The sequence below is a fragment of the Manihot esculenta genome, chromosome 1 (assembly GCF_001659605.2).
Source record: "Manihot esculenta cultivar AM560-2 chromosome 1, M.esculenta_v8, whole genome shotgun sequence".
Lineage (NCBI taxonomy): Eukaryota > Viridiplantae > Streptophyta > Magnoliopsida > Malpighiales > Euphorbiaceae > Manihot > Manihot esculenta.
The window spans coordinates 37,840,217-37,852,709 of record NC_035161.2 but is presented as its reverse complement, the minus strand read 5'-3'; the positions used below and the strand labels follow the sequence as shown (position 1 = coordinate 37,852,709).

At 34.7% G+C, this 12,493-nt stretch overlaps 1 protein-coding gene across 1 annotated transcript; it reads right to left on the bottom strand.

The window, feature by feature from the left end:
• Positions 1-5,864: 5,864 nt before the first annotated feature.
• On the bottom strand, positions 5,865-11,593 carry LOC110620946 (type I inositol polyphosphate 5-phosphatase 4). The gene is made up of 14 exons (XM_021764902.2): positions 10,480-11,593; positions 10,303-10,390; positions 9,836-9,904; positions 9,576-9,663; positions 9,390-9,494; positions 8,677-9,295; positions 8,385-8,578; positions 8,171-8,279; positions 7,896-8,044; positions 7,384-7,681; positions 7,200-7,280; positions 6,836-6,906; positions 6,597-6,736; positions 5,865-6,435 (listed from the first exon to the last, which is right to left on the bottom strand). Exons 1-10 carry the CDS (start codon positions 10,507-10,509, stop codon positions 7,456-7,458), a joined length of 1,677 nt encoding a protein of 558 aa, XP_021620594.1. The 5' UTR covers positions 10,510-11,593; the 3' UTR covers positions 5,865-6,435; positions 6,597-6,736; positions 6,836-6,906; positions 7,200-7,280; positions 7,384-7,455.
• Positions 11,594-12,493: the final 900 nt, after the last annotated feature.

Sequence of the window (12,493 nt, the reverse complement as noted above, 5' to 3'; positions counted from 1 at the left end):
TATTCTATATCGGTAGCTTCCATGAGCACTCTTCATATTTTCTTACGACAGTTCAAAGAGCCAAATACATTTATTGATATATTTATTAATTTTATCTTGAGGGTTTTAGATGCTTTTCGTGGCTGTTTAATTTTCAGGGTATAGGCAAAATTTTATATTCTTCCAAAGGATAAAGGAGTAGTTTTCTGTTAAATAAAATACCATTTAGTCCACAGGTTATATTATAATTAATATCTATGTACCTTATTTTTCTAAATCAGTTGTTTAGTGCATATATTTTAACTTCTTACATTTTAATCCCTCTAGTCAATTTTTTGATAGTTGCTTAGAAATTTAGATGGAGAAACTTAGGTATTAAATTAATTAAAATATTGAGACGAACCATAAACTTTCTAAAATCAGGGGATATATGTTAATTGGGAATCAAAAAATAATTTAATCTTATGAATTAAAATATTTATCTCTTGTTTAACCATTAATATTTTATTGGTTTAATGAAAAATTGACTTAACATTGGATGAAAAATTTAGTGTAGGATAAAATTAAATTATAAGAATTAAATCGATGTATATTAGGTTTTTTAGAAGAGATAACATGTGTTAATTTAAAGTTTTAAGGCAAACTTTGAGAGTGGGAATTAAACTTGAAGTCTTAATATCGGTAGATATATATTTTATTATCGCATTAAGCGATTCAGATCATTTGATTATGATAATATAGACGATCTAATTTATTAAAAGTAATTTATAATATAATTTTTAAAATTTAGCAAAATTTATAATTTAGTGTCTTACTTGTTTAATAAACAATATAACTTTTTATTTTATTAACAAAATAATCATTTTGTTAATTTTAGTATTTGTTAAATATTAATTGAATATATTAATTTAAATTAAAAAATTAAATATTAATTGAATAAATTAATTTAAATTAAAGGATTAAATCGTTATAAATATTAAAACTATAAATACTAAATTGCTATAAATTATTATAATTAAAAAAATAAACCGTTATAAAAATGAAATTTAAAGAATTAAATTATTATAGTTTAACTATAAATTTAAAAAAAAATTATTAATAATATAAAATCTTAAAAAATAAATTATTTATTAGTAAAATTATAGAAATTAAATTATAAATTTTATTAAGCCTTAGGAACTATTATAAATTACCCTTTATTAAATTAAGAGTTAGCACTTCCCTAGGGCCTTTTCTGTTGGATCGGTGGATCTGACAGTTTGCAACTTGGTTCCTAAGGAGGCCCATGGATCCATTAGTTTGGGTTTTCTTCTGCAAACAGCCCATCGTCCTACTCTCAGGTTCATAAATACGAACCATCTTTAATCTCCAAATTCGTTGATTGAGAAGACCTATTTTGTTTTAGCTCATTATATGGGAGACCATGATTTTAAGAACACACCTTCACTATCCTATCTCAAAATCAGATGGATCATGGAATCTAGTTGCATATGTACGGGGGATTAAAACCGGACCTACCATAATAGCTCACAGATATTCAGGTCCACCTGGATAACGTTTGATGCAGACCTGCAAATGATGAGCCACCATGGCATCTAAAAAGAAGAATTCCCTTTGAAATTCGGAAATTAACCCAAACTTAACGCTGAGAAAGTGAATATCATATGATGGGTGACATGTTTGGAATCTTGTAATACCTTTTCCTCTCATCATTTTTCAATTTCCGGGGAAAATTATGCACTCAAGCCTGTCTAAAGACCATTGTAAAAAACGAGGGGTTGACGAGAAGACATGAAGAAGCGCAAGAGTGGCACGCACGTGGATGGTGAAGATCGAAGACTGAAGATAAGATGCGTATGATGACACAACTCTACGTCCCAAATGAGATCATCCATTGCAGTAGTATATATGGTCTCTGAGTGAAGAGGGTGTTTTTGCCCTTGTTGACTAATTATCTAGCTATGTTAAACCCACAAAGGCCTAGCTACAAGAACCCTCGTGCTCATGTGTGTGCATCTTCCTTCACTCATAATACTGAGTACTGACACACCTTGTTCAACAAGCAACAGTAATAAAAACTAAAGCAAGGGGTTAGAAAAGGAGGAGAAAGAGCTTGTTGTGACATCATGTCTACTTAATGAAATGCTTCAATTTGGCACGCTGCTCACATTGAAACCCAAAAACTATGCCTTGCCTACCTAAGTATTTTCTATTTCTGCATTGTTTAATTTCTTAGGTCACCATGATTCTCTCTCTCTCTTCTTAATTATCTCTGGACCACAACGTATTAAGAGCCTATACATGCCTGCCCAGCTAGTCTACAGTTTTCGCTCGGTTAATTATTTTTATTTTCTTTTTCCTTTTCTTCATCTCCCAGGGAGGTTGCATGGTTGTTTTCTCTCTCTTTTTTTTAACTGGTTTTCGCACGAAGTTTTTGGGAGTAATGCTTGGTGGGAATATTTGGCATGTGGCAATGATGATGTTTGAAGTGAAAATAGCTGAAAGGTAGAATTTTATCAGTTGTTTAGCTTCCCAAAGACAGAGAGAAAGGCCAAATATAGGCGTTTTGTTACTTTCAAGCGTAAGGTTTATGACAGTATTCAGAATCCACTACAGTGAGGAGCTAATTCCCAAAATCCCAGTCCTTGCTTTGCTCATCCTCTTGTCAGTTTTCTTGCATTTTCCCCCAAATTTATCTCGTATTTCTCACATTTTACGTGTCCATTTACATAAAGAGTGACTACGTAATTCTTTTTTAATGAAAGAGACATGCATCTCCTCATTTTTTTATTGGCATTCACCAAGCACTCCTGCATCTGCTCTACATTACACCACTGCAGCTACTAGCTAATATTATGCATGTTCATTTTATATGTCTGAAGCTCATCAGTGGAAAGATTCCTACAATTATTTATTGTTTAGCTATTAATTCAATGGACCTAACACACATTTTGGTATGATTTTAGCTATTCTAGGAATTACTTCAAATTCTTCCCTATTTATTTATTAAATTTACACAATGTAATTAAAGATCAGTTTATTTATATTGTTTGAGTGGTATTTTTTTAAAATTTTTCAGAAATTTAAAAATATTACTTTTTTTAATTGAAGTTAAATAAATTATTTTTTTTAAAAGTACTTTTTTAAAAAATTAAGAATTTGAACTAAATAAGCCTTACTGTTATGCTTCAATTGTGACAGTACGTCAAATCGCATTTATATAAGGTCGTCCTTGACGTAAGCTTGCGAAAGAAACCCGCTCTGCCACGTGAGAAAATTGCAGCATGCGTAAGCAAAAGGGCAAACTCGTACGGTTGCTCAGACGTGTGCTTGCTTTGGTGGCCCAAAGGCTGAAACAGGATGATTACAGTAATCCAACGAATAATTTCCTGACACGTAGCAATTAATTATTAGAGAATAAAATATAATTATTTTTTATTAATTAATAATTATGACCGAAATTTTTTTTTTTTTATAATCCTCAAAATATTTTACAAGGCTCATTAAAAGGCAATTACAGAAATAGGATTGAGAGACTTGATCCTTAAATGACCAGATGATTTTGGGGCATTTTATCTCATTGGCAGCAGAATTTTCCCTCTCACAAATTACAAAAGAAATGCATGTGAAGAGCGCTGGGAAATAAAAAGAACTTCAAATATGGGTCTTTGCATGCAGTACATTACATGCTGCATTTTCTTGCAGAACTTCCAATCATGAATCACGGTATAATCTCTCAATTTGAAATAAAAAATTTATTTTTTAATTTAAAAAATTTTTATTTTAAAAATATAAAATCTTGTAAGATAATTTTATAAAAATTCATTTAAATTTTTATTTTTTATAAAATAAATCATGTTAAACTATAAGAAAATGCTTTTCCCCGGCAATTCAAGAGAATTATAAGTTTAGGGTATAAATTAATAGATGACCCATTGTGTAGTTTTTTTCAGCTTAAGGAAAGGATGGATTGGGTATTAAACTCATGAATATAAAAATCTAAAAGTAAGGGAAGAAATTTGGAGTAAGGATTTCAAATTTTTAATTCCTCAAATCCAAAACTGAACCTAAAAATGAAAAAGAAATGAAAACTTTTTCTTCCACAACTTGGATTTCACTTTTGCACATCGTTACAGCCAATAGGAGTAGAAGCCCCCTTCACAATGTAAGAGTTTCAAAGCCAGACCCAGATGTTCAAAATAACATATAGATTTTGGAAGGCGGGCCTTGTGCATGTCTTCCTTACTTCTCTTTTTTGGCTTCTCAATATCTGTTTCGGTTGTTGAAAATGTATGCTAGTTCAGATAACAGAAAACCAAAGAACCACCTCTCCCATCCCCAATTTGATTTTTTGTCCCCTTTCCTTAGCCAAATCTCCATTGGGCCCATTACAAAATTCACAATACATATATGATCATCTTTTATATTCATTTTAAAATATTAAGAAATAATTAAATTACTAAAAATTTTACATTATGGTGAAATGAATTTAACAGTGGGTGATTTGTTAATCCAGGAATAGTGGGTTGATGTTTCCTTGAATGAAACCATTGCAACGACCTTTAAATTTAATAAAAACACAAAATCTGGTATGTGAGGTCCACGAACATCCGACCCATACAAAAGGGATTTGCTGTCCAACCGATTCAGCCTTCAAATTATGAAATTTCCTATGGCAACAATCAAGTTTCCATGTCTTAACCAAATGGGTTTTTGTCACAATCCTTCTGTTCACTTGTGGATTTTGAATATTCATTGTTTTATAATTAATTTAATTATTTTTTTTTTCTTTTTGCAAAGAGAGTGGTAAATAGAAAATGTGAGGGGTTGTGCAGTTGCAGGCTTTAAGAGATTCTTATAAACTTCCAAACATGTCGTTTTAAATCCATGATTGGATTGATTGTGCTCCTCTTGTCTTTCTAGATTCTGTGATATGTAACAATATGTAAACTAAATATTCAAATTTAAAAATTATCAAATATAATTTCCTCTCTCAGCGTTAAATTGAAATTGCTTGATAAAAAATGTATATATACCAAAAAAGACATTGAATAAAATTTTTAATTATATATATATATATAGGTGCATGTTCCTGCGGCCAGCGAGATACCAGGTGCCCCCCCACCCCCCCTGCTGGCAGAATGAGTTGGCTAAAGCAGTCTTTGCTCTGTGATTGTGAGAACAACTTTGGTGGGCCCAGAAGATCGCCACCTGTACACTTTCCATGAGAAAGAAAATAAAAAGAGTCAGTATTCCTCCACCCGTCAACCCAAGAACCGGACCTACAGGGTGAAAAGAAATCCGACGCTACAGTAAGCGCGTGGAAGAGAGGAATGTAGGTGAGGGTGACCGACTATTTTTAGCAGCAGAAAGAGAGAAGAAAAGAAAAGAAAAGCAAAGAAAAGAAAAGAAAGGGTATGTGGGCACGGAAAACAAGCGAGAGACAGACAAGGAGACGAGAGGGGAGACGCTGACATGCCTTAAAAACAACTCGCTCGCTCCTTCAGTTGATGATTAAACTTCAAATTTAACCTTTTTCACCTCCCTTTGGTAGAAACTGCAAACGTATAACAGCGCAGTTCTTTTTCTTTTTTTTTTTTCAAAGAGGGCAGTTCTTTTAGCTCTTTTGAATTGGTGTGGGTGGGAAGCAACCTAACCTCTGCCACACTCTCTCTGCCTCCTCAGAGATCTGCTCAATGGATGTATTTGTATTACTATTTTGTACCTGCTGGATCAGAGAGTGCTGTAACTGCTACTACCAATCATAATTGCACCTTATTGCTGCAAGGATTTTGTTGATCAAAGGTTATGCCCAATGCCATTAATATGAAAGGTGTTATGGAAAGAGTAAATTTTTTCTTTTTTACCCATCACTTGAAGCTTGGTGAACAAGTACAAAAGCACCAATAATATTAAGTTTTGACACCCAATATTTCTCAATACCCTTTGGTTTTTCATTTGATGCCTAAAGAAACAGCTATCTGATAGGGGCAAAATTTCCCCTAAAAAGGCAAAAAAAGTTGGAATTCAGAACTCTACAATACAAGGACATCCTGGATAAACCACCTGACATGCCTTAACGAAGGAACAAGTTTGTTTGCCTTCTTTTTCCCTCCCTCTTTACTTCTTTTCATGTCCTGATTAAAATTCAGCTTGTCTTCAGAAGAAAAGATAAAATGACAATAGAGATGATCCAGTAAGTTTCTTTTCCTTTTCAGTAAAGTCATTAGCAGCAACAGAAAAAGAAGCTTCATATCTATCACAACTTCAACTCTTCTTTAAATTTGTGATGGGTACCCATCACATCCCGCACTTGCTTCACTAAAATTCTAAACTAATAAAAAATTGTTTTTTTTTTTTTTTTTTTTTTTGAAAAAAAAAAGGAAAGAAAGATACACCACTGAATTCTCAGCAAATTAGATCTGTAAACAGCTCCTCAACTTGACAAGTCTTCTCCTAAAAAAGTTTTACCACAAAGAAAAGGGTATTTAAGCAATTGGGAAACTTTCTATTTTGCAAATTCATGCATTGGAAGTTATGAAGAAATGCTACCTTCAAATGAAAAACTAGTCTACTGATGAAAGCAGTAGCATCCAATGACAGTCAACTTCCATTACCTTACTATTACGCCCACATACTTGTGCTGAGACAGGGTAGATATGTTTGAAAATCAGCACTTTCTTTGTTGTGTAAGAAATAGTCTAGTTGCAATCTTTTCGGGCCAGCAGTTATTTGACAAAGTATACTCAACTTGTACCTATATTAATAAGGAAAAAGGTGTGGAGAGATTAGAATAATTAATTGAAAAGAATAACCACAGCCAAGTTGAGAAAGGGAAACAAACCGGAGGATCAACCTTTATTGGACTTAGGCAACTGAATGTCTCTTTTCACCACCAAGGCAGAGTTTCTCATCAACATCGCCCACCTGCAAAGAGGACAAAACACTAGTTACAAATTAGAACATGCAAGTGATCTTTTGAACCATACTTTAACTGGAAAGAGGACATGATTAAGACAATACTTTCAGAAAATATGCACAGTATATTATCTTTTTTCCCATTGGAATTCAAGTATCTTCTGGCCTAAAGATACTAACTCGTATAGCTTGCTAGCTACATTCAGCCAGGTTGCATTTAGTCCACCAATTTGGCTACTTTATATTTTTACTAGACGCAGGAAATAAGATGATTAAGAGAAGCATATGTGACAAGAACTTACGTGTCAGGATAAGGAAACCAACTAAAGTTTGAAATTTTAAGCAACTGCATTCTGTACAAAAGAACTTGTTATTAACGAATCCTGCAGACAGAACATAAAAGCATGTGTTAATTGTAAGGTAAACAAAAAAGGATGTTCTAGCAAAAAACAGATCAAGCAAAAACCAGATCAAGTGCAAAATTACTTGGGCTGTAGAGCAGTTCATCCTTCAACTATCTTGAGCATGCTTGCATGAGTCAGCATCAGAAACCATCTCTTATAAGAAATTGAGCTCACTGTATCCAAGTGCCTGTGGCAGTAGCTCCTCCACTTCAATTCTGGAACTTGAACAACTCATGCTTTTCTTGATTCGGCTGCGACTTATTGACTCAACCTCAGCCAAAAATATGCTATAAACTGGTCTATGATCTGAGAACCTTGATTCCCCACGTACATAAGATAACTGATTGAGGCCTCTTCCATACCACAATATGCGATCACACCTACATGCATGTGTATGGATTGATCATTTCTTTTATTATCAAATAATTTAAACACATTCTACTCTGCTAACATGGCCCCATAGAGGCAATATGCATGGGATTTCAATTTTAATTAATTTACAGTTCAATAAACAAGAATATGAAACTTCTCTCTGTTTTTTTCCCCTTAAGAGAAGGGTATAATCTTTTTTTTTCTAAAATAAAGAAAAATTACCATGCAGGGGTTCTTCGCTTCTCCTTTGGGCACCTGTCATCCCCTGCATATCGGTCTGAATTGTTAGAATACTTGTATGTGGGAGGGAAGTATATCCTCCCTTCAGTCCAACCCTGAAAGACTCGTCCCCGTCTCTGTTCTATCCTAAGCTGAAAGAACCATCAGAGAGTTGAGATGACTATTTCTTGTTAATAAAGAGAAGCAAATCCCTAGAGCAAGTTGGAAAGAACACCAAATTGCTCTTATAATATAAGCTAAGATAGTAGGCAACATGCCTGGTCATTCTCTAACAATGCCCTCCAGTTGCGCATCTCCACAAGTGCCTTTGCAGTTCGGTAAGACAAGGCAATTCGATAATTTAAATCCCCAAGCCAAATAATTCGACTGCATCAACATAATGCAGTATTAGACACTGTAAGTGGATTTAGTTCAATCACTAATAAAATACAGCATAAGAACAATTTGGAAGTAGTATGATTTAGGCCTTACTCATGTTCCAGAATTGTTTGAGGGGAACTTTCATCTCCTATACCATGAACTCTAGGAAACCTTGTCTTCCTAAGGATCTCCATGACATCAGAGTTTCTTCGTAGCTCATCTCCCTCCTTCTGCCCAGATGTTAAATGGCTACAGATGAAGCAAAAGCTTGTTTGGTGCAATGACATGCTAATTGAAATTGAACCCTGAAAAACTCGAGAAAATAAGAATGCTACTTTCCATTTTCTTAGCTCTTCAAAATCTGGTTCTAATTCAAGAAATTTACCATCAATAAAAAATGTACCTTGTTTCCGAGATAACCCATCAACCCTCTACCCACACAAGACACTTTCATGTTGCGAACATCATCTCTGAGATCGCTCTTTACCCATACTGTTAGAAATATTCCAACCATTTGCTTACTGGCAACTAAACAGTACATTGATTGCCCCATTTGCCTATCTCTATCCTCTAATGAGAAGGATCCACCATAGTCAATTGGTGAATAATGAGAGGTACCTGGTGAATCCCCATGTCCATTCTCATCATCTGAGGAGCCCCATTTAAAATTGGGCTCATAATCACTTGGTCTATGCCCAAATATGACCCTATCACAGACACTGAAACGTCGATCAAGTCTAGGTTGTAGCATTGTCATGTCATTATCCATTCTCATGCTGCGGCTCAATGATTGAAAGGAGCGACGATGGAAAAAAGATGAGGCCTTCTGCCTTGTTGAACCCTCAAAATCTGCATCCAATTCTACAATTGGATCAGGGGTGGGGGAAGGCGTATGATAACCAGCACTTGCACCAGGAAGACTATTTAGAGTCTTCCTAATAAGAGCTAACCATTTTCTGGCTGGGCCATTGTCTTCTGTACCCAAGACATTGCCAGCATTCAGAGGAACAATTTCTTGAAACCTAAATTCAATATGATCAAGGGGCTTGCTTAGTATTATTGAACTTAATCCTGTAAAAAAATGCAAGGAAAATTAGGTTGACTAATTAAACATACCCAAGAACATAAATGTCAGCAGGAGGAGAGGTATGAAGCCAATCTTCAAGATTCAAATAACTTGGAGGAGATTTTCCAGCAACATTCCAGGTTGCTACAAAAATCCTGCAGTCCTATGGCAATTAGATCACAATAAAAACCCAGCTCTCAGGAAGAAACAAACCATATGCACCATAATGAACACACCTATAATTGTGAACATCAGTGACATGCCCAGCATCAATGTCAATCTTGGTTCTTCGAACTCGATCAGAATTCCTCTTATTGATTCTTTCTGCGCATCAAAATGGAAGTTCATAATCTTCAGAAATATCAGTGAGGCCAAGGTCGCCAAGATATTGAAAAGCAAAAGACATGATAATTAAAAATATTCCTTTTTATCTAGATTTTTAAGGGGTTAAAGCGAAATGTGGTCCAAAGCAATAGTTGAAGAGTAGATACTGAACCTGTTTTGCTTTTCTTGATGGTGCATGCCTCTCTCTCTGAGAATTTGGTCCTCCAATCCTCATCAATACCTGAAAAAGAAACGCAATAAAGTGGTTAAAGCTGTGCTCTTTGCACTGTCAATGCATCAATCCAACATATTCGAACCCAAAAAATAAAATAAAAAATAAAAAAAGAAATCTTTAGCGAGGAAGAAAAACAAAAAAATTAAAATTCAGATGAGGAAAACAACAAATTAACAGATCTCTAGCTGCAAATGGTAGTAGCTGAACCTCATTAAAATCCAAAAACACATTTTCATTGTATAAAACAAACATTGATGCAGTTGCAGAACGATGCTGAAGTTTCAAGGGTCCATACGAATCCAAAAAGCAACTGAGCTAACAAGTCGTAGAGAAAAATTCCATTTTTGTTCTTGACATAAATGGCCAAGATTCCCAAATCGAGAAGAAGATAAGACAATAATCACCTCCACAAACGACATCGTCTGCTTGAAATTCCTCAGCTTTGCTCTTGATATTGAACCACTTCTTGACCAGTGTCTTGGGCCATGAAAGCTTCATCAATAATACAGAAACAGAGAGCAATTTTTTAGAATATCTACGAATAAAAAATAAGATTTTCTTTGTGAATGCACCTTACAAACCTTGCTTTTCTTCGAGTTCCCATCTCTCATTGTTTCACAAATTCATAAAGCTTTCCAGATTGTTATGGCAATGATGGTAAATTTCGTTCCCCTTTATTAAACAATCACTCAAAATCTTCTGGGTCCTGCTCAGAATAGAAAGAATCCTGGAAGCAAAGTTTTCTGGAAAGAGCCCAACAAGAAGTTTCTGGTTTTATGATAAAACTAACGGGGGGGAGGGGGGGGGGGGAACCCAATGAATAAGGAGAGGGAGAAGAAGAAAATTATTTGATTCCTGAAGAAATGAAGAGAAAACAATTGAGGCGACAGAGGAAGTCCCAGTTCGTCTGCATTTTACGAACAGAAAAAGAAATCCAAGAAATACCCAGTTGCCCGGTTCAGGCTTTCTTCCATCTCTACCCTTCTGAGTCCAGTACAGAAAAACAGAGAAAATGAGGAAAAATATGAGAAACTGAAAGAGAGGCAATTAACACCAGGAACAGACAGAGAGAAATGATGCGTGGAAGTAAGACTATGAGATTCTGAGAGCAGAATAAGACAATGTAGGAGACACAAAAAGAGAGAAGGGATGGGGAGCGCACTCAGGGCAAACGAAAAACCTCGTTCTGGGCACAGAGCAAAGTATCGAATTTGAAGACGAGAATAAAGTGCGAGTGCAAGGTGAAACTGAAATAGCTCCTACACGCACACAAAAACTCCCTCCCCCTCTCTCTCTCTCTTTTAGTTTTAACGCCAAAACCAAGGCCAACTCTCCAAGGCTTTTTCCACCTAAGGTTTTTGCTTGGGAACTTCAAGAGAAGAAGCCAAATGGCTACTTACTTGGCTCACCAGCACACAAATAAAGTCGCACCCAATAACACTGCCCTCTTCTTCTCCATATTAAAGAAAGAAACTATATAACTATCAAAAACTGCCCGGGGTCAGCAAAGTTAGGTTTGATCTATTCTGCCACGAACCACCCACTCTCCCATTTGGAATGCTTGGAGAGAAGAAATGCATTTAAAGAAAGAACCAAAAGGAGAAAATTTATATCATGTGTGGAGACTTAGAGACTGGAGATGGTTGTTTAATAATGAGTTTCCTTTTATAGGACTTCTCTTCTTTATAACATCTCACTTCTAAGGACAAAAGTTGGGCAGGTTAGGCTTTTTACAAGGGAGAATGTTTAGGGGATCTTTGATTATGGTTTTCTTGGGCTATGAGATTTGCATATAACAAAGATCTATGGGTTTTTGGAAGAGGGAATTTTTGTATGGAGAAGATTTTGCTCATTTCTCCTATAAATTTTGGGGTTTAGAAAAATTTATGTTAAATGTATATGTCAATACTTAGAAGCAATTGCATCTTCTCCTCAAAACCTTCTTCGTTGCTTTTCAGTAGCGTGTCCATGTGCCGGTATGCTGCAAAATTTAGAGGCTCTTTTTGGCTGAATCAAGACAAGTGTCCAAGTGAAACAAGGCAATTTTACCAAATACTAAAAGCTTTTTTTTATTTCGAGTAGTTTAATGTCTTCTAAAGTATAAACTTGTTTTCATGCATGGATTATAGCAAAAAATTTTGGGTTTTGGAAGAACCAACCCTTCATGGGAATTGCGTTTGTTTACATGGATGTAGGATCTTGTTTGGGCATCCAAGGGGTCCCCCCAACCAGCCCACTCCATATCCTAGGGTTTTGTGCAACTATCTCTCATTTGTAAAGCAAATAAAATTAAAGAAAAACTAAAAAAATTCACTACTTAATTTTTAAAATTTTAAAAATATATTAAAATATCTTTTATATTTTTAATTCAATTAATGAATTTTATTATTATTAGAAACTATTAAAAATAATCGAAAAAATATAAATACTCTTAATAGCTTACATTAATAACTTAAATAGTTTAAATTCTTATTTCCCTTCTTCTCTTTCTCTTTCTTGTATTTCTCCAGTCCACCAACTATTCCAAACAGAAATCCACTATCTGTCCTCTCACTCATTTGATGAAATTATTAATTCCAATTCCATCTGCAACTC